Below are 22588 nucleotides of genomic sequence, written 5' to 3'. Positions count from 1 at the left end.
AGGGGAGGCGGTGGCTCAATCGGTAGAGAGGTGGCCTGCAGTCCTAATGGACCCACATTCAAATCCCTGCTGGGGTAGGGAACAGTTTAAGGATTTGAATTTCATTGAATCAGGCTTTACTGATCTACCAGAAGACCCGTCGACATGTCTTAAAAATACCCCTGCTAATACCAATGCACCGGTCCTGTATGAGACAGCCCTAGCATGTATTCAATATGGACGGTGGGTGTTAGCGCCGAAGTGGTGACATGTAGAGGTGTATGGTATGTAGGAGGACTGCTGGGCCTTGATAGCAGGCTGCGAAGCCTATGCCCAGAGTCGGACACATAAAAAAAAATAAAAAATAAAAATAAAAAATACCGTGGGTCAAGTGGGTCACTACCTTTGTGCCGGTACACACGTACTCCTCTGTTACAGGTGACACTAAATGTTGCCTCATCAGACCACAGCACTGACAACCATTGCTCCTCACCCCAGTTAAGATATTTGTTAGCAAAGGCAAGCCTACAAAGTCACTGGTTCTTGGTGAGAAGAGGCTTTCTCACAGGCCTGTGACTTGTGTAACCAAGTTCATGGACCCTTCTAGACACTGTGCGCACAGACACCTCACGAAACACTTCCGAGTTGCTCTCCTTTATTTTCCTTGCACTCACACGAGGATTAGATTCCACTGCACGTTTTAAAACATTAACAGACCTTGGGGAAGTTTTCCTAGGCCTACCAGACCGCGGTTTTTTGGGGGGAACATCACCACTGTTTTCCACTTGAAACCGCGAGCACCACCTATGCACTGTCAATCGAGCCACACCAACCAATTCACTAATTTCCTTTGTCTGGTGGCCTGCCTCCTTTAGAACAATGATCTGGGATATGATTTCACTCGATAGTTCATGGGTAGGTGCCATAACAAAAGTGGCAAAAGCCAAAACACTGCGGGACACTCTGTATAAAAGGACGCAAAAAGAGAGGGAGACGCAGCGGAGTTCTTCTCTCTCAGGCAGCCCGTGGGCAACTGAGGCGGGAACCAACCAGCGCATCGGAAGGCCTCAGGCTACAGTGACGTCATGCTAGCGCCGCAAACTTGTGGCTCAATTTTTACCACCAAAAATGGGTGATTCTTTTTTGGCCATAAGTATTTCGTGCCTGGCCATGGGTGCTCGATATTTATGACGAGCACTGTATACCTAACTTATTTGTACAGTACCTGTACTTAATATGGCAGTGATTTCCAGTCATTCGGGCATATTTAGATATCAAAACACACAAGAATATCCAAAGTAATGCTAAACACCAAGAAAACCATTAAAACAAACAAACAAACACCCTACTTATACACCGCTGTATGTACAGTACCCCTCCTAATTTTAGCTCTGTTTTCAGGTCAATCTGCCATATTTATACATCAAAACACACATAGGAATATCCAAAGTAATGATAAACACCAAGGAAACCATGAGAAAAACAAAACAAAACCAAAAAAACACTCGACATAAACATTACTATATGTACAGTACTCCTCCTAATTTGGGCACTGTTTTCATTTCAGTCTACCATATTTAGACATCAAAGCACACATAGGAATATCCAGAGTAATGTGAACCACCAAGAAAACCATAAAAAAAAAAAATGTATACACGAATGTAGTACAGTAGTCCTCCTAATTTTGGCTCTGTTTTCAGGTCAGTCTGCCGTATTTAGACAAAAACACACATGATTATCCATCATGGAAACAATGCATAAATAACAAAAATCACAAAAAACTGACGGCGGTTTGAAAATCTGTTGTCAGTGATGATTGATTCCTCCTTGGGCTCAAAAAATAAATTCCACGGCCAAATATCTATCTATCTATCTATCTATTGCCAGACACCATAATTCCGTAAAGGGTGGCCATTTGACACTGAGTTAGTAGTTTTACATGGAGGGGCACCAACCCTCCACCAACCCACTTGTTGACATGTAGGGAGCACGTATGGTTTGGTTATATGGTTACCACCCAGCGTTGTAAATGGTTTCTTGGCTTGCAGGAAACCATTTGTCCTTGCTACTACGAGACAAAAGCTTTGCTGCGTTCTGTGTGGCAGAGTGCTAGAATTTTGATTGAAGAAAGTACAGTATGGTGGACACAATACAGTACAGTAATGAAGCATGCTCAGTTTTATTTTATTTATTTTTTCTGTTTTTTGGTGATTGTTCATTTTGAGTGTTATTGTACAGTGTTCTCCAATAATGTCTGCATCACCACCATCATCACCACATCCACCACCAGCAACGTAAAATGTTTTCCTGTACATAAGATTACCATGTACTTCACGGTACGTACAATATTTCAATACTGTATTAGGAAAGTCTTAGCTGATTTTCAACAATTTATAATGTTTACAATGTGTGTTATAGAGTATGTGTACTGCCGGGTGAAAGAAAACATGTCTCCTGGCTGGAGGGACTTTCATATTATCCCCATGGCCAACATGAAATTGCTTCTGTACATAAAATTACAGTGCACTTATAGTACTTTACAGTATTTATTTTTAGGAACATCTGTTAATTGCTTTTTGACATAATAAGGCTTTTTGTTGGGATTAGACACTGGATAAGTGTTATAAGGTTGGGGGGTTAGGGGCCCCCAGGGGGGACTTTTGCATAACCCGGCATTTTGACAGTATACGTGAGGCCTTTGGCTCTATTAAACTAGATAAGCAGGAGTTTGCTGTACTTGCAAAGCATAATGCGACAAGTCATAATGAGCATGGGGAAAATCTTGAGCTTATGCAGGAAGTGTCAGCTGGCCTGGTGACACAATGTGAAAGTCATGCACAGTGATGTCACCTGCCAGACTTGGCCATGATTGGCCAGCCTACATCCAGGAACATCCACCTCCGATGACTCTCACTCTGATGATGCCACTGCATCAGATAACAAGGCCAGCTCCGTCGTTTCAGCCCGGGACCTTGAAGGATTCGACTTAGATGTTGAAGAAGGATGTGCAGGAGCAGCAACATCTCAACAGTGACAACAATGGGGGTGGGAGGTAGGAGGAAAGTGCCACTGAGCTACACTTAAACCACACATGGGTACCCGGCCTGACTTTTGTTTTTGTTAATGCTTTTTTAATGTCATTCATGTTCTTAACCCTAAACACTGGGCTATTTTTTAGCCTGGCTTGCTCTCACTACAGGCATTTCTGGCAAAGCAGCTCTTCTTCAAACCTTAATATCTGGAGAAGCATAACAGGAAAAAAAAAAAAAAAATGTTACCAATTCTTCTTGCAAGTGAAACCATCCCCAGGTCTCCAGGTTGTCCTGTCGATGAGTAAGGACGAGTTGAAGATGAGTGGTTATGAGTTATGACGGGGTCTCCAAGTGCGTGCTGCTGGCACCAGTATGGGTGAGCCAGTGTTGGTAGTACTGATGAGAGTGGTGATTGTAACACTGGCCGGCCTCCCTCCTCAAACACGTAAACTTTTCCACTCCTCATTCCACTTTTCCTCATGCACGGTCAAAAGGATGAGTCATCACCCAGTCCACGTGGCTCGCCATTGGTTTTCCAGGCATAACAGAGTGGCACTATTCCCCTTAGGTGTGTGGGAAAACTTAAGCTGTATGCTTTTCTTTATTGTTTCAAGCATGAGTTATTATTCTTACCCTACAACTTAAGTTCAACAGCACTTGTACTGTACTTCATATCACAAGTACGGTTTATTGCACTTGAAAAAATCATTGCTCAGCATATTGCACACAGGACAGTTAAGTACGAGGTAGCTATACTCTTGTACCCTTTTTTTTTTTTTTTTTTTTTTTTTTTTTGCATCGTAAAAATATTACTTACGTTCTACACGACTTATAATATTTGTACTTCTTCTCACAAATACACATCATATCACGTCTTCACAAATATTTCAAGAGTATAAACAAAAATGTAGTTGTGCACAATAAAGTAATTTTTCTTAAGTGCACTTGTGGTTTTCTTCCATACATGAGGTGGGATCACTGAAGATAATCTCCAGTATTGCAACACAGTACCCAGTGGGTCATTTTTGACCTCTCATTTCAAGCCGCACTAGTTTATATATAATACTTCAAGATTATCTTATAATCATTTTTGCAAATAAGAATAGAATAGTTTAACCAGCTCGTAATGTTTCCAACATTTTCTTTTACCATTTACTATGATCTAATGGTGGCAAACTTTAGCTATTTTTCTCACATGTAAGATGTTTGTGTTTAGTGTAACATTCCCTCTAGTGAATAGCAGCAGGGAGGAAATTATTTTGTTATTTCTTTTCTACAACATTACTTGTATGACCACACAACAGTATCATCAGATGTGGATGAATAACAGATGGATAATAGCATGGTAAATTAAGAGAGAACAAAAATGACCCACTGGGCATATGCAGTATCACAAGCTCAGTGAAGGTCGAACACAGGTCACGTGTAGTTGCCTGTAGGAACCTCTGAACTTTTACAGTGATTATTGTGTGTGTTCACTTGCACATGATGTCTAGTAGAAGAATTAAGAGTTTGAGTCTCGAAGAAGCTGTAGCACTTGTGACTAGTGAAAGTTTTGGCTGTGGAGACAGTGATGATGGTGAAATCCAGTTAGTAAATATTCCTCCAGAGAACGATATAAGTGATGAAGATGAAGGTGATGAAAACAGTACTTCACCACCAAATATTCAAGTTGTTCCTAGTAGTGTTGAAATTCATGTTTGTGACAATGAAACAATTTAAAGGTTAATGTAGGGAAGAGTAAAGTTATGGTCATCGAGAGATTTGAAGCCAGTGAATGTACAGTGAGATTGGATGATGAGGAAATGGAAAATGTGAGTATGTTTAAGTACTTGGGTAGTGTGATGGGTAAGAATGGAAGTTTGGAGGGTGAAGTGCTTGAAGGGGTACAACAAGGAAGAAAGGTTGCTGGTTCCTTGAAGACAGTGTTAAGAAACAGGGAAGTGAGCATGGAAGTGAAAAAGTTATTACATGACAGTATTGTGATACCAACTCTTCTGATGGAACAGAAGTTTGGACATTGTTGAAGGGACACAAGAGTGAGAGCAGTGGAAATGAGTTATTTGAGAGGGGTCTGTGGAGTCACATGGAGAGAGAGTGACAAATGAGGAGGTGAATGAGCATTGTGGTGTGGATGTGGATGTGATAGGAAGCATTAAGAGAAACACACTGAGGTGGTTTGGCAATGTGGAGAGGATGGAGAGTGAGAAACTGACGAGGAGAGTGTATGTGAGTGAGGTGGAGGGGGGAAGAGGGAAGGGAAGCCCAAGTTTGAGATGGAGGGAGTTTTTTTTTTTTTAATGTGAAGAAGAAGGAACCAAAGGCTGTGAGCCTGCAATTATTGCTCCTTCCAAGAGAAAAACAAAATACAAGAAAGTCAAATTCAAGATCCAATCATTTCGAGATGCCTGGACACACTGCGTGTGAAAGACTGGAGATCATAGGAAACAGGAAACACAGGCAGTGGGATACAGTTCCAGAGTTAACCTGTTGCATAAATGAAGGACGGGGAGTAACGGTTAACTCTTGCATTAGAAAGTTGAACAGAAAAGGGATGAGAGTTTGTTGCTAGATGGGTGCTACTGCCCGTCGTAGAGGTGGAGGAATGCATGCAGACAGTTCAGAGGAGCAGTGACCATTGAAATAGCAATAGAAGAGAGATAAAGATGCAACAGTGCGACGAAGAGACAGGTTGAAAGGAGTCAGTAAGAGGAGAGTTAATGAGGCAAAAAGCCTTTGACTCCACCCTATTGAGAAGAGCTGTATGTGGAGAGCCTCCTCACACATGAGAGTTGTACTCCACACAGGGGCAGATAAAACCCCTGTATGGAGTCAACAATTGTGCAGAGGTAAAGAAGGAACGGAGTTTGCTTTGCACACCTAAACTCTTGGAAGCAGATTTTACAAGAGATGTAATATGATCTTTCCAAGATAAGTCCCGAGTAAATGAAACCTCTAGCATATTCAAGGGTGATGCAGGCTTAAGCTGAATATTATTAAACATTAGTGGGTATACCTGTGGAAGATTTTGTCGGGTTGATGGGTGTAAAAACTGAGTCTTTGATGTATTAAAAACAACCAGATTATTTTTACCCCACCCAGAGATACGAGCAAGTCAGACATTTGGTGTGCCATAGCGTCATCCCTTGTTTGATGAATTAACTGCTGAGATGGACGTTGCGGGAACCGAATGGAAAGATGAAGTGTGGAGTCATCAGCGTATGAGTGGATAGGGTTAGATGTACAGCTTAGAAGGTCACTGATGAATGAAAGGAAGAGAGTTGGTGATAGGACAGAGTCCTGAGAAACACCACTGTTGATAGATCTAGGAGAAGAATGATGGCCGTCTATAACAGTGGCTATAGAACGACCTGAAAGGAAGCTAGAGATAAAAGCACAGATAGAAGGATAGAAACTGTAAGAGGGCAGTTTGGAAAGTAATTATTTATGCCAGACTGGATCGAAAGCCTTTGAGATATCGAAGTGCAATGGCAATGCTTTCACCAAAGTCCCGAAAGGAGGATGACCTGGAGTCTGAAAGGTAGGTGAGAAGATCGCCAATGGAGCGTCCCTAACGGAAGCCATACTGACGATCAGAAAGAAGGTTGTGATAGGAAAGATGCTTTAAAATTTTTCTATAAAGAATTGATTCGAAAACTTTTGAGACACAGGATGTTAAAGCAATTGGATGATAGTTAGTGGGTTGGGAATGGTCACCCTTCTTTGGGATTGGCTGAATGAGAGCAAACTTCCGGCAAGAAGGAAAGGTACAAGTTGATAGACAAAGGCAAAAGTGTTTGCCTAGGCAGGGTGTAAGCACAGAAGCACAGTTCTTGAGAACAACAGGAGGGACTCCATCAGGACCATGTATCTTATTAGTTCTGAGGCCTGTGATGGCAGAAAATGCATCAGCTTAAGATATTACAATGTCAGCCATGAGGAAGTCAGAGGAGGGAAATGATGGAGGAACAACACCGAAATCGTCTAAGGTGGAATTGGAGGAGAAAGTCTGAGCAAAGAGATCTGTTTTATCAATAGAAGAAATAGTTACAGAGCCATCAGAGTAGAAAAGGGGAGAGAAGGGTGATCGAGGTAAAGTTGTTCGAAAGGTTTTTGGCAAGGTGCCAGAAGGAACGGGAAGATTTCGAGTTGGAGAGTTGAGAGCATTTAGTACGGATGAAATTTTTAGCAGAACAAAGAACAGTCTTAGCATGATTCCAGGCAGAAACATTTAAAAGATGCGATTCAGGGGTGGGTTGGCTCTGGTGGAGAGGTATATGAGAGAGGGGGGTGTGAATTGGGAGGAGGGCTGTGAAATGGCAGGTATAGGGCGACGTGGATGCAATTTGTTTATGGCCACTCCGTGTAAGGTATTAATGCGTCTGGCAATAGATAGATAGATAGATAGACAATGAAACAAATGAGGAACTGGTCAAGCCTGAATATACAACATTGTCCCCCCAAAAGAAAAGATGTTAGGATGTCCTAAGTGACCCTGTTTGGAGGTTTACAATTTGATGGTGTAAACCACTTTATTGCAAAGAATGAAGAAAGTTGTCAGCTTTGTTGTCAGCTGCAGGGATTGAAAAAATCCACAACACATTGCATAAAGTGTAAAGTAGCTGTGTGCGTGGATTGCTTTGTTGCATTCCACACTGCAAAGTAAACAATGGTAACATATATGCTGGAGAATTCATAACAGAAGGGATATTTGTATTATATCAATAGTTTTTATTCTAGTTCATTTTGTGAAGAACAATGGCCATCTCAGTGTTAGAGAAATTTCAGTACAGGTTTGTTTTGCTTTCTGAATTATATATATTTTTTTCTTACGACAAAATACATTGATTTTTTTGTACCTTGCTATTGTAATCACTATTCCTTATATAATTAAAGCATTGAAAAAGAAAAAAGTTTATGTATAATATGTATTCCCAACCCCCTGGGGGTAGGTTTTTTTTTTCAAGAATACTCCCCCAGTATCCCTGCTTGTCGTAAAAGGCGACTAAAAGAGTTGGCGAAGGGTTAGTGCCCCTCCCTGGAAAACAACTAACTAAAAAAAAAAAAACAATAAGCCTCGGACAAGGACTGACCAAACAATGACGACCAAGGACCGGACAAATGACATGGTTATCGGAACGTGGAATGTAAGGGGAGCGAATGATGAGGTGAAAGAGAGAGAGATTGTCCAGGTGCTTGAGGGTGCGAAAGTGGATGTATGTGGAATAACTGAAACAAAATGGAGAGGAGAAAGTGTGAGAGAATGGGAGTATGGATGGGGTATATGTGCAGGAGTAGGTGAGAATGAGAGGGCAAAGGAAGGAGTATGTATAGTTGTGAGTAAAAGATGGAAGAAGAGCATAAGACAGTATGGATCAGTTGGGTCAAGAATTGTGTGGGTAAAGTTGAAAGTTGGAATACAAATGTGGGCGATTGTGTGTGTATGCGCCAACGCAAGATCGTGCTAGAAGGGTGAGAGAAGAGTTGTGGACAAATGTGGAAGTGTGCATGGAAAAGTTTGGAAGGAATGAGAGAGTGTTTTTGATCGGTGATATGAATGGTAAAGTTGGGAATGTGAAGGTGGATGGAATAGTTGGAGAGTGGGGTGTGCCTGCTGAGATAGATGAGAATGGGAGTGGGTTAGTGGACATTTGTGCTGGGAGGGAGTTGGTGATAGCCAATACCCTCTTCAGGCATAAAATGATCCACAGGTATACATGGCGAGTGATGAGAAGGGTGGGTGGTGAACTGAATGAAAGGAAGGCAATGATTGATTATGTGTGTGTGGATGAAAGGATGTGAAGATGTGTAATGGATGCAAGAGCTTATAGAGGTTGGGGGAGTGGACTTTCTGAACACTACTTGGTGGTGGCCAGAATTAGGATTCAAGTAAGATGGAGGAATAGCAGAAGGGAAAGACGAGAGGAAGGAGTAGTTGCAAGGAGAGTGGAAAGGTTACAAGAGGATGAGAAAAAGGCAGAGTATAAGAGACAAGTGGAGGAACGATTGGGCAAATATGAATTGGAACAGATGGGAGACGTGGAAGGTGTGTGTAGGATATTTACAGAAGAAATATGTGCAGCATGTGATGTGGTGTGTGGAAGAAAGAGAAGACGGAGGGGGGTTCAAGGAACAGCGTGGTGGACTGAAGAGGTGAGACAGGCTGTGGCACAAAAGAAGAAAGCATACAATGAATGGATGAGAAATAGGAGCGTGGAAGAAGTTGAGAGGCGGAAGAGAGAGAGATATGTAGAAAGAAAGAGAGAGGTGAAAAGATTAGTAAGAGAGAGTAAGAAGAGAGTGGATGAGGAATTTGGAAGGAATTTGAGTGTAAAGTGGAGGGACTATAAGAAAATGTTCTGGAAAGAGGTGAAAGAGTAAGACAGGGTGGAAGTGAAGTTACCAGGGGAGTGAAAGATAAAAATGGTAGATTACTAGTGGAGAAGGGAGAAAAAGTGAGCAGTTGGAGAGAACACTTTAAGGAATTGTTGAATATAGAGGATGGAAATGATGTGAGTGTAATTGGCTGGGGAATGGCTGGGAGAAGGAGGGAGGTGAGAAGACAGGAAGAAGTCAGTAAGATAGAAGTTGTGGAATCAATGAAGAAAGTTAAATTGGGGAAAGCCCCAGGAATTGATGGAGTGTGTGGTGAAATGCTGAAGCATGGGGGAGAGATAGTAGTAGAATGGATGTGGAAGATGTGCAGATTGGCCTGGGAGGAAGGTAGAGTCCTGGAGGATTGGAAGTCAGGTATAATTATTCCCTTGTACAAAGGAAAAGGTGAAAAAGAAGTGTGCGGTAATCATAGGGGCATTTGTCTTCTTAGTATAATAGGAAAAGTGTATGGTAGGATACTTATTGACAGAGTTAGAGAAAGAACAGAGAAATTAGTTGGAGAAGAACAGGGAGGCTTTAGGAAGGGAAGAGGTTGTGTAGATCAGATATTCATTCTTAGATCTTTAGTGGAAAAGTTTCTAGAGAAGGGAAAGAAGTTGTATGCAGCTTTCATGGATTTGGAGAAAGCATATGACAGGGTGGATAGACAAGGATTGTGGAAAGTGTTAAGAATATATGGAGTAGATGGGAAGTTGTTGAATGCTGTGAAGAGTATGTACGATGATGCGAAGGCTGCAGTGCGTGTGGATGGTGAACTAAGTGAATTTTTCTCTTTGAAGGTCGGGTTGAAACAGGGATGGGTCATGTCTCCGGGGTTGTTCAATCTGTACATGGATGGGGTAATAAAAGAGGTACAAGGTAGGGTAGTGGATGTTGGAGTGGCCCTGGTGAGAGAGGATAGTGTTTGGAAACTCCCTGTACTGTTGTTTGCAGATGATACTGTGTTGTTGAGTGAAGAGGAAGGGGAGCTGCAAGGCTTGGTGGATGAGTTTGGGAGAGTGTGTAAGAAACGGAATCTAAAGGTGAATGTAGGGAAGAGTAAAGTGATGGTCTTTGAGAGGGGTGAAGTCAGTGAATGTACAGCGAGGTTGGATGGTGAGAAATTGGAAAATGTGAGTACGTTTAAGTACTTGGGAAGTGTGATGCGAAAGGATGGAGGTTTGGAGGGTGAAGTGCTTGAAAGGGTACAGGAAGGAAGAACGGTTGCTGGTTCTTTGAAAGCAGTGATAAGAAACAGGGAAGTGAGCATGGAAGTGAAAAAGTTACTACATGACAGTATTTTGATACCACCTCTAATGTATGGAAGTGAAGCCTGGACGTTGTTGGAAGGACACAAGTCAAGAGTGGGAGCAGTGGAAATGAGTTATTTAAGAGGAGCCTGTGGAGTCACATGGAGAAACAGGATGACGAATGAGGATATAAAGGAGCGTTGTGGTGTGGATGTGGATGTGATAGGAAGCGTTATGAGGAACACACTGAGGTGGTTTGGCCATGTGGAGAGAAAGGAGGGTGAAAGACTGATGAAGAGAGTGTATGTGAGTGAGGTGGAGGGGGGAAGAGGGAGGGGGAGGCCGAGGATGAGATGGAGGGATGAGGTGGAGAGGTATATGAGAGAGGGGGGTGTGAATTGGGAGTAGGGCAGTGAAATGGCGGGGGACAGGGCGACTTGGAGGCGATTTGTTTGTGGCCACCCCAAACGGGATTGAGGCGTCTGGCAATAGATAGATAGTATTCTCTAACTAAGATCATAATATCAGGTTAGACTATTACCGAAATATACTGCTTCTGACCAGTGGATCATATATGCCCTTGTTGATTATAGTAAAAGTACTGGAGGAATCCTCTTGTTACTCAAGATATACCTTCAAAATACTGTTCTTAGCTAGTATATTGAATGTCATAGATAACAATTCATGCAAAATATACTTGGGTTCTAATGGGTTTTAAACAAATCATTATCATAACCCCTTCCCCCCCAAGAAAAAGTGCACACCTGTTCTTGTCTCATAAATCAAGAAAAATAAGAACACTTGTGCACACTTGGTCACTCTTCTCATAAACCACACACACACACACACACACACACACACACACACACACACACACACACACACACACACACACACACACACACACACACACACACAAAATGTGTGCACCTGTTCACATTGTACAATTTTCCCACACACCTTCTCAGTAATCACTGTCTGAGCGATGCTCAAAGAAACATTTAGTGCATGGCGGGGCCTTGCATTCCTCAAATTTGTAAGGGGTTTCCTTGCATGTGGAGGAGCGGCATTTTGTCTTATTGCATATGAGGCAATGCCTGTAGGCCGGACGACCTGCAGGTGTGAGGCCTACGTCAACAAGATGGTGACGCTGGAAATTCTTTGTGCAACTCAGCTTGTCTGCCATTGCTGCTGCTTTTTTTTTTTTTTTTTTTTTTTTTTTTTTTTTTTTTAAAGGAAGAAGGAACCAAAGGCCATGAGCCCACAATAACTGTTCCTTCCAAGAGAAAAACAATATACAAGAGAGAGCCTTGTACATCCCCTGCCTCCCAACTGTCACCTGTGCAGTTGCTTACCCTGCAAGCAGCTTGCGTGCCAACTCTTTCTTGAACACTTGTAGAGAAAGCTTCTTTCGCCAAACCTGCTTGAAAATTATGTAACTGTTAAGGACGGCGATATCAAGAAGGTGTAAGAATGCCATCTGGTACCACTGACAGGAATTATAGTGGCAATCGACTTCAGTCTGCATATCCGTCTTTTCAGCAAGCCATATGTTCACCTTGTAGTTGTTGACAGCATTGGGCTTAACACCGGTTCTCTGGTCCTGTAGTCTACCTTGCCTGTGTCCTCCATAACCTCCTTATGAACTGTGGTCAACATGTTAATCTTACTCCTGTCTTGCCACATAAGGGCTAACATGTTACCACATTTCTGGGTTAAGAGGGCTCCATTCTCTGTTTTCTCTGGGAAAGATGAGAAAATTTTCTCCCTGCATGAACAGTTCCACAAGACCGTGTACCATGTTCAAATAAATGATTGGTCAACATGGGGGATGTGTAATAGTTGTCAGTGTACAGGATGTGGTGCTTGTTGAAATAACTGTCCATGAGCATCTTTACGACTGATGCCGAGAAAACAAGGGGATCATGGTAAGGTATATCAACATCTGTAGCTGAATAAACTGTTGCATCAAGCACATATCCAGTTTTGCAGTCACACAGGACAAAGAACTTCAGTCCAAAATGGTGACGCTTTGAAGGCACATACTGAATAAATGCTGAACGGCCCTGGAACAACACAAGTGACTTGTCGATAAGCACTTTCTGAACCGGTCGGAAGACCCTGGCAAACGACTCCTTGAGCATGGTCAGGATAGGTCGTATTTTCCATAACCTGTCATTAGGTGCTGGCCTATAGTTCCTATTGAAGTGAAGGAACCGTAAGATGGCCAGGAACCTCTCACGGGCCATCTGCTTCCCAAAGGCAGGTGTGTCAACAAGTTCATCTATTGACCAATAATCATGGAGCACATATTTTCTCATGTGGGCCATCATCTTGGCCAAAGCCAGCCACATAAACAACACACCCACCTCCATTGATACCCAATCCTTCATTTTTACACTTTCAGAGACCGAAACCTCCAGCCAGTGCACACTGATGGCCTGGTGGTAATTTATTTCAGCCACGTGGTACTCTATAATGGCAGTGGCGAAGGTGGCTCTGAAAAAGGACATCATAGTCCTGGGGCAGGGCAGTAATTCATCATATTGCACACCATCCCTTTCAGCATCAAAGGCTGGCACTGAGGGCTCGAATCCTTCCCCCTCCTCCCACACAAGGGCATCAACTTTCCCAACACCTGGAAGCTTTGGCAGTAATTTCTTGCCAGCACGTCTTTTGACACCTTGTGCACACCCACGTCCATGTGCATGTCCAGGGGCAAGGGGGGGGATGGGAAGGAGAGGCAGAGGTGGGGGAGTATGGAGGTGATGACTCATCTGATGCGGGGCTTCCCTGGGGAGGTGCTGGCAGACCAGTCACACCACATGAGTATTGAGTGGAAATTTCCACACATGAAGGTCTTGGCTGTTAGGATAATGCCCTCAAAGTGCTGGGTTGTGGTGATGAGGGACGTTGGAAGGAGAGACTACGGCTAACTGGCCGCGAAAGTGGTGGTGAGATGCGTTATTTGTGTAGTAGATGAATGTCGCCATCTCCCTCACTTCCTTGGTGACCAGGGTCATCCATCTCTTCCTTTGATGTGAAGTCGTCGCTGATGTAGGTCCTATCCTCCTCCTGTAGCAATTTGACAGCCTGTTCAGGCATCGCAGGGCGACCTGGAGATGTACAGTAGGGCGAAACACATTACTTTCGATATGGTAGCTTCCCCCTGATTCGGAGGAAGTCTCACCACATGTGCCAAGGGAAGACAAAGTTTCCTCAAAGGCATGACCTATGGCGCTGTCACTAAGCCCTTTCCCAGGCGGTAAGGGCTGAACATTGGCGGGGGTTGATGATGTGATTGGCCCAGTGGGTGAGGGAAGGGAATCGGACAATGAGACTGAGGAAGACATCACTTCGCATTCTAGCAATGCAGGGCACAAACTGAACCATGTGTCCGTGGGGTACTTTGGGTACCTTCCTACCCCCTATAGAAATGAGAGAAAATGAGCGCGGATTCAAACAGTGGCGGGAAGACACTGGCGTGTATAGCCGCTTTGCGGCGGTCCTGGAGCCCCCAAATCGTGACATGTATACATGTTACCTGGCGGATGGGGGTTAATTACAATAGTTATATTGATGAATTATACTAAAATATCATTAACAGATCATTAAAATATCATTAAGTGATGTTGTAGGATGGTGTTGCCATGCATGTAGGTGGAAAGAATTAATGAATATTGTAGTACTTAATTTTTAGGGTGGATCATTAACATACAGCCTGAACTGAATATTGTGTCAGGATGGTGCCACCTTCTGTAAATGAAAAAGAACGGATGAGAATGAATTGTTAAGGTGGATCGTTGTGTCAGGATGGAGGTGTCTTGTATGTGAACAAAACAAAATTGAATGGATATTTGTTTCTAGGGTGGATTGTTTGTAGTGGATTTTAATTAGGCGAGTGAATGAATGTTTTTGCTATTGTTATAGCCCTAGGCTCATTTGGATGTGAACCCAGTAAAGCTGAATTTGTGTTTCACTTATTATTTATCACCTGTGGTAGACATGCAGGTATGTTAAAACTAGTGACATGTTTTATTTTTCTACACTTGCTGCATCCTAATCATCCTATTTAGCTTTGGGGAGATCTCGTAGAGGGAAGGTGTAAATGAAGGATGTTTGTAATTACTCAGATTTCGGAAGTCTCTAATGCTAAATGAAACCCTCAGAAAATAGCAAGAATAACATGAAAATGTCTTTGGAGAGAAGGGGTTAAGTAGTTTAATGAATTTGTTGGTGAAGAAAGAATGATGCAGTTGTATTTTTTTCAGCACCAACGAGGTGATGTACGACACAGAGGTTGAGGCCAAAGTGAGAGAGGCCACCAACAATGAGGCATGGGGACCAACAGGTGAGATCTTTCCCTTGGGCCCAAGAATTCACCTCTGGTGTAGATGCTCTAAGCTTAGTACAGTATTGCCTTTACTACTGTAGTTTGCTGCTGCTGTTGTGGCCCAAAGTTCATTTGGATTTGAACTTGGTGGACTGCAGGCTGAAGTTACTCGTTTCATCATCGTTTCATTTTTAAAGGCTCCAACATGCTTGCATGCATCGGCCTTGGTCACCTAATGGCGGCATTCCACGCTGCACCATCCATTGCAGCCTCCCTGTTCAGTCCCTTAACCATGAGGGCACACTTAATTACCTCGTCCCATGTCTTTCTCGGTCTACCCCTCATAACCCCACCCCCAGTACAGTATTAACACTTCTCACCTTCCTCACCCAGTTATCATCCCCCATCCTCTCCACATGTCCAAACCATCTCAAACTACCTCTCCTCATCACAACACCAATACACTCCAGTCCCATCCTGCCTCTCAACTCTTCCATCGTAAACCCAGCCCCCCCGGACCTTGCGCGCAGGGACGCACTACACATCCACCTAATCATTGTCATTTCTGTACGTCTGAGCCGGCGAATATCCTCCTCCATTACTGCCCAGGTCTCACTACCATACAGCATTACACTCCTAACACATGCTGCATACAAAGACCCCTTAGCACGTAGGGAGAGCCCTCTCAATGTCAGAAGAGGCAAGAGCTCCCTGAACTTCTTCCAACCACTTCCCACCCTAGCCACAGAGCTAGCTCCAGCCCCACCTCCAGCACACAACATGTCTCCCAAATAACAAAACTCTTCCACACACTCGAGATTCACCAGCAAGTTCAATCCTTTCACGGCTGACAATCTCCACGTGCTCTCCCCGATACGCCGTACACACAAAATCAGCATTATCTCGCAGTCTACCTCTGATACCAGTACATCTCTTGTGCACCCATTTATCACAAACCGCACAAGATTGAATTACTTCCCACACCCTTGTGGCAAACTGCACATGGCCACTCTCCCTCGTCTTTGACAGTACCGCCACCAACCCTAGATATCATCACTTTTGTTTTATCTGCATTTACCCTTAAGCCCTTGTGCTCCATACCATCTTTCCACTTCCTAAACCTTTCCTCCGCCTCCCTTTCGTTCTCTGCAATCAACACCAAATCATCAGCATACAACATCTCCCATGGGAGTCCACTTTTAAAGTCAGGTGAGAGGGCTTCAAGTGCCATGATAAACAACATGGGACTCAACACTGACCCCTGATGCACAGCAACATTCATGGACATTATAGGTGAGTGGTGTGTTGGCGACAGCACGTGGTGGAGTTTTGTTATTTGGGGGGCATGTTATGTGCTGGAGGTGGGGCTGGAGTTGGCTCTGTGGCTAGCATAAGGAATGGTTGGAGGAAGTTCAGGGAGCTGTTGCCTCTCCTAACAATGATACGGCTCTCCCTCCATGCTACAGGATCTTCGTATGCTGTAGAAGTTAGGAGTGTAATGCTGTATGGTAGTGAAACCTGGGCAATAAAGGAGTAGGATATTCATAGGCTCAAACATACAGAAATGACAATAATTAGATTGATGTGTAGTGCATCCTTGAATGCAATGCCTGAGGGAACTAGAATAGCAATAGATGATATAAATGAGAGGATGGAACTTGAATATATTGCTGTTGTGATGTAGGGGTGGATTGAGATGGTCTGGGCATGTAGAGAGGATGAAAGAAGAAAACTGGGAGCTGAAGTTGAGAGGTGTGAAGTCAGGGGTACAGTGGTAAGAGGCAGACCAAAAAAGACCTGAGACAAGGATAAGGGACTGAACAGGGAGACTGCCAGAGATCAAGAGATGTGGAGAGCCGCCATTAGGTGGCAATTTCTCCACTCTTCTCACAGGAGTTGCTTCCTCCTGTCTTCCCCTTCGTCTCCTCAACCACTTTCTTTGCAGCTCTACCTTGGCCATCACTAAGTGATGGTCCGAGACTCCATTCCTCCATCCTCTCCACACTCTTGCATCCAACACTTGTCTTCTCATTCGCTCATCCACACACACGTAGTCTATCATTGCCTTTCGTTCAACAAGTTCACCATCCATCCTCCTCATTACTCTCCATGTATACCAGTGGATCATCTTATGCTGAAAGTAGGTGTTGGCTATTACCAACCCCTTACAAGCACAGATGTCCACCAAAGCACTTCCATTCCCATCTACGTCAGCTGGCACACCCCACTGACCAACCACTCCATCCACTCGTACATTCCCAACTTTGCCATTCATGTCTCCAATCAACAGCACTCTCTCGCTCCTCTCAAACTTGTCCATACACGCTTCTACACTCGCCCAAAACTCATCTTTCACTCTTGCCACTCGATCCTCTGTCGGGGCATACTCACATACAATCGCCCACGCTTGTATACCTACTTTCATCCTCACCCAAACGATCCTTGCACCCACTGTTCCATACTCTCTTATATTCTCCTTCCACTTCTTGCTTATCATCAGACATACTCCCTCTCTTGCCCTTTCATTTTCATTGACTCCCGCACATATACCTAAACCATATTCCCATTCTCTCACCCTTTCACCTTTCCATTAAGTTTCAGTCAATCCACATATATCCACTTTTGCATCCTCAAGCACCTGAACAATCTCTCTCTCTTTCACTTCATCATTCACTCCTCTCACATTCCATGTTCCCACCCTAAGAATGTCCCTCATCCGTTCCTTAGTCGTCAACGTATGGTCCGTCCGGTCCGAGGCGCTTTGTTCGCTTTTTTAGTTAGTTATTTTTACGGGGTGGGGCACTAACCCACCACCAACCCTTTTAGTATTCATAATAAATTCATACATTTCATGTCTCATTGTAGTAGGAGTAGTAGTAGTAGTAGTAGTAGTAGTGGTAGATGTAGTAGTAATAGTAGTATTTGTAGTAATTGTTGAATACCCAGACTTCTAGTGGCACAGTGGTGCTAGAATCGAGCGACAGTGCAAGCCAGACATACATTTGTGTGTGTGTGTGTGTGTGATGCGAGCAGGCAGCCTGCCTCAAGGTCATTGCTATGGTTACTAGACTTACAGCAGCAGTCACACCACTCTTTTGGAAAATATACATGGAAGTAGTGTTTGTGGTGGATTGCAGTCTTCTGGAAGTGTTATCATTGTGGAGGGCTAGTCTAAGCCTTAGTTGTCACCGCACCTCTGCCACACAATGGGACATGGGGAAAAAAACAAAAATTGCCCCCTTTCCCCACTCACTCTATCCCCCTACACGCACTTCACAGACCATCTGAAACAATCATCTTGAAGTCAAAGGTTAGTATTGTGACACTTAATATTTTAATTTAGGTTAACTATTAGTTGAGACATGAAGGTTTAAAAATAGACGATTTTCTCAGGAATGTCCGGCTGAGAGAAGGGTTGGCGGGAATATATGCCGGACACAGTGGGTTAACTGTGGCATCTACACTCTCATCCCACCACCTTGTTACTTTATGTCTTGGAGGGCCCCTTGTCCATCTACACACTGGATCAGTAACCCCCAAGAGATTGTTCAAGAGAGCTCTGTAGAGTACTGCTCATTAACACATTTTATGTGTTGCATACAGTATTTAGCATTTAAGAAAACTGTTGAGCATAAAAATTACTGAAGGATTCTGTTCCAGTGAAAAAATATAAGAATTTTTTTCTTGTACAAAAAATAGTTGAAGTGTTATTTTTAAATCTGTGAAAATTGCGAATCATTTACATAGGAGTGAATGTTTATAAGGTTTCTGGTTAGGAGTCTGAAACACTGATTGACTGCTTTTGTTACTGATTGTTTATGTTGCCAGGCAAAGTCTTGTACTTTGTATACTGAGTAGTTAGAAGTTGATTGGACAGAGCTGTTAGACATGCTATGATAGTGCATGATATACCTTAAAATTTTCATTTATTGGACAAATTACAGTGGATTTTAATTTTCAGTGCCAAGAAGAGAAAGCAAGCTAATCAGAGACAGTGAAGATACTACTAAGACACAGGACCAGTCAGACAGTGAAGATGGTACAAGAACACAGGACTCGGAGAAGATGAGACAAGCAGAGAACCAACATGAATGGGTATCCATTCTCCGTACTAAAAAAGAAACCATCAGATGCTTGGAAGAAGAACTGAAGAAGGTCAAACCTGATGTAGGTATAGTTGCCATGTACTTGAAAACTGTGATTGAGTGGTTGCCAGGACAGTTTACCCCACAAAAGTTTTCTGGCATAGACCTGACAACTCTAGAGATGAAGGTATTTTCTTCTTATCTTTATGGCCCCACCCTGCTATTCCTGTTAAGAAATTACTGTAGCAGTGGGGTGTTGAGAAGGAATGATCAGTGCCGAGATTTGTTTCACAGTCTGGTACAGCTGGGTTATCTTGAGGAAAATGTCAATGTGTTATTAGACTTCCTAAGTGAAGCTAGTTTGGAGATAAGCAAGAACTTTGTTGATATTCTTGAGAGGACATTCTTATCTGAGTGCTTCACCCAGTGTATTCTTAGGCATTGTTCAAATATGCAAAAAAATGAAGCAGACAGGGTGCTGTGGGATGAAACAGTCAGACTTCTTACCTCACTGCCAGAACGAGTTGCAAATAAGTTTAGGGATAAATCCCCAGAACTTGTCAGCCCAAAAATGTATTGTAGAATTATAACCCACCATATCCTACTGACTATATGTTTCATAGCAGAAGGTCTTGAGCACAATGTCTCAGCTAATACTGAACCCATTGGCAAGCTTCTTGGCCACCTGTGTTTTGTGAGTGATGCTGAAGCACTTCTCATACCTATGATAAAGTGGCTTAAAAAATGGGGAAGAACAGATCCAATCATCCCACGCATATCACAAAAACTATATAAGCATGTGCCATACATGGCCAAAGAGAGATTTGTTTCAACGCTTCTCAGACTTGCTGATAACCACAAAGATTTACATATTTTCTTGGGAGACTCTGGTTTGACATGCATAATAACAAAACACCTCTTGACCCAAAAGTTCCTCATAACTCAGGAGACTCCCAAGGCTGGTATGGTTCACACCATAATTGGGTATCTGGCAACCATACAAGAGGACAGCCAGCTTTTGCGATCAACCTTTTTGAAATTGTTGGATACTTGGTGCAACAAAAGTATAATGAGACATTCATCCTTTGATTACCATGTTCATGTCACCAGAGGACTCCTGACTTGCCTTCCATATTTTACAAGTGAAGATGTTGAGAGTTTGCAACACGTGACAGACATGTTCCTCCCTGCTTTGGCCAACTACTTAGACAGTCCCAATATGGAGTTGAGATTAATAGGGATGGTTTTTGCTGAGGAACTAACTGCCAAGTTGCTTCGGGATAAGCCTAGCTTGAAGTTCGTGTACCAGCCCAGTGACCTTGTACTTGAGTTGAAAAAATGTGCCAGACTAAAGGAAGAGAGGATTGATATGGAAGCTGGTAATAGCAGTGATGATAAGGGGGCAAATGAGAGTCTGGTAGTTGAGAAAATTTGTAAGGAAGTTGATAATTGCATTGATCATAAGGAGGTAAGTGATTGTCAGTGGTTGGATGGTTTTAGGCAGGAGCTTCAAGATATTGGGATCATTCCTAAAGGTAAAACGGATCTTGTAACTAAGAAAATGGATAAAATTTCGGGAGTCCAAGTCAGTAGCAATTCTCATCCCCATAAAATAAGAATGCAGGAAGGTGATAACATTAGAAAAAATAAAGAAGAATTGGACAGCGATGATGATGATGATGATGAATTCCAGCCCTACGACATGTCAGCAGATACTCCTGAAGTGAAACAGAGACTACCATCCTACCCTCAAGAGGTTCTCGAATACTTGATTGAGGGTGAGGCAGAGAAAGTGACAGCTGCTCTCCAGGTCTCAGAGAAGATTGTTCGAGAGGATTCAAGTAATATGGACCCTGAGTTGGCCTTGGAAATGATCAAAGTAGTGCTACATCTGGAGGACAAATACAACACTGATGGTTTCGAGGAGAACAGGGCACAAACTCTGGCTGCCCTGCTGGTTTCCCATCCTACTCAGTGTGCAGTTTATCTGGGTGGAGAGTTTTACGAGAGAAACCATAATCTCAAGCATAGGTTGGATGTACTACAAACATTAAACAGGGGTGCATTAGAGCTGTCAGGAGCAGACCGTATAGTTAAATATGCCTTAAGTGGTGTATCACTATGCACCAATGACAAGTGGAAATCTTCAGAAAGAAATCGAATGAAGGATGTGGCCAATTACTTCTTCTACCCACTGGTGCGTGGTCTCCCTGAGCCTTTGCCTTACTTAGACCTGATGGGTTCTGACCGTGTCCTGCTATGTGACCTGCTGAGAACGCTTGGCCTGATTCTGAAGGTGACAGGACAGTGCGAGGCAACTCTCAAGATGTCTAAGTGTCTCCTCGAATTGACCTGGTCACTGAGGACTCATGAGGATGCCAGCGTGCGTGCAGCATGTTTAGAAGCGCTGTCTTCTGGACTGGAGTGTGTGCCTGATGCCATCCTCCTGTCACTTGTGCCTGGGGAGGTGGTGGAGTTGCGACGGTGGCTGGGGCAGGTGCTGAAGCAGGATAGGGAAAGGAAGTGTCAGATACTTGCTGGAAAGTTGGCTCTCAGACTAGACATGTGTTTTTCACAGCAGCTGGGCCTACCTTAAAGCTGAACATTTCCTGTATTAAATTGCCTTTGAGATGGACATTGGACTTAAAAAACTGGACTGGTTCTGAAACATGGCAGGGAGGAGTCTGAGATACCTGTCAGAAATTTGGTCATCAGGCAAGGCAGATGTTTACACAGGAATTAGGACAACCTTTGGAATAAACACTTCTATGCAAAGTAAGAAATTATTTTCAGGATTGAGTTTGCCCTTCAGTTGGGTACTTAAAGAATCGTATTATAGCTCCATCTGTATTGTATCTTGCTGCATTGTCCATATTTAAATGTATGTGGATCATGATTTAATAAATAAATTTACTTTACAGGTTGGTAATCATATAACCAGATTATGGCACTTGGTGGTTTAATGGGTAATTAAGGTGCTCCAGTCAGATTGAGCTGGTGCAGGTTTATATCCAAAGGGTGGTTGGGGTTTATTGCACATATAATATCACTGAGATGAATGAGACTGGTCACTCTCATTTGAAATCTCAGGACCAACTTGCTTTGCCCTGGGCTCCTACACTTTTCAGGGACAACACTGGATTAGATGAAGAATGAATGGATGAATTATCATAGACCTTCTTATGGCTAAACAAAGAAAATTTAAAAAAATGCACGGGTGCAATGTAACATACACGAAGTTCGGTGTACTGTATACTCCTATGTCTTTACATATGGACCATGGTTCATATGTAGGGAAGGAAGTAAATTATGTAGCAACATTTCAAGCCACAACTTTTATACTTGAGTTTATTGATTTGGCACATATTCACCATCCATACCCATATCACCATGATGTACAGTAAAGACAAGACAGATACAAATCTAATGAACAAATTCATTAGGTGTAGGCGAAACAAAAAAAATTACTCTCCACCAGAACATGGGTGGGAAGTAGATACGCAACATGCAGTTAGCTGATTGGCACTCCCACAG

General features: G+C 43.1%; 1 protein-coding gene across 1 annotated transcript; it reads left to right on the top strand.

Annotated features, from left to right (window-relative positions):
- The first annotated feature begins 14027 nt into the window (after positions 1–14027).
- LOC145409489 (telomere length regulation protein TEL2 homolog) lies at positions 14028–21650 on the top strand. The gene is made up of 4 exons (XM_080279878.1): positions 14028–14167; positions 14908–14987; positions 18931–20522; positions 20811–21650. The coding sequence occupies exons 1-4, from the start codon at positions 14028–14030 to the stop codon at positions 21648–21650; spliced, it is 2652 nt and encodes an 883-aa protein (XP_080136004.1).
- The last annotated feature ends 938 nt before the right edge of the window (positions 21651–22588 follow it).

This window comes from Coenobita brevimanus, chromosome 81, assembly GCF_032717465.1.
Source record: "Coenobita brevimanus isolate Jiangsu-jjx chromosome 81, ASM3271746v2, whole genome shotgun sequence".
Taxonomy (NCBI): Eukaryota; Metazoa; Arthropoda; class Malacostraca; order Decapoda; family Coenobitidae; genus Coenobita; species Coenobita brevimanus.
This window is presented reverse-complemented; position numbering and strand designations above follow the sequence as displayed.

What these genes read in the sequence shown, in the direction of transcription:
- LOC145409489 (XM_080279878.1), top strand. Translation starts at nt 14,028, where the DNA reads ATGTGTCCGTGGGGTACTTTGGGTACCTTCCTACCCCCTATAGAAATG. An exon ending in GAGCCCCCAAATCGTGACAT is followed by an intron (nt 14,168 to 14,907) that starts GTATACATGTTA and finishes TATTTTTTTCAG; the next exon opens with CACCAACGAGGTGATGTACG. An exon ending in ATTGCATTGATCATAAGGAG is followed by an intron (nt 20,523 to 20,810) that starts GTAAGTGATTGT and finishes TACCCTCAAGAG; the next exon opens with GTTCTCGAATACTTGATTGA.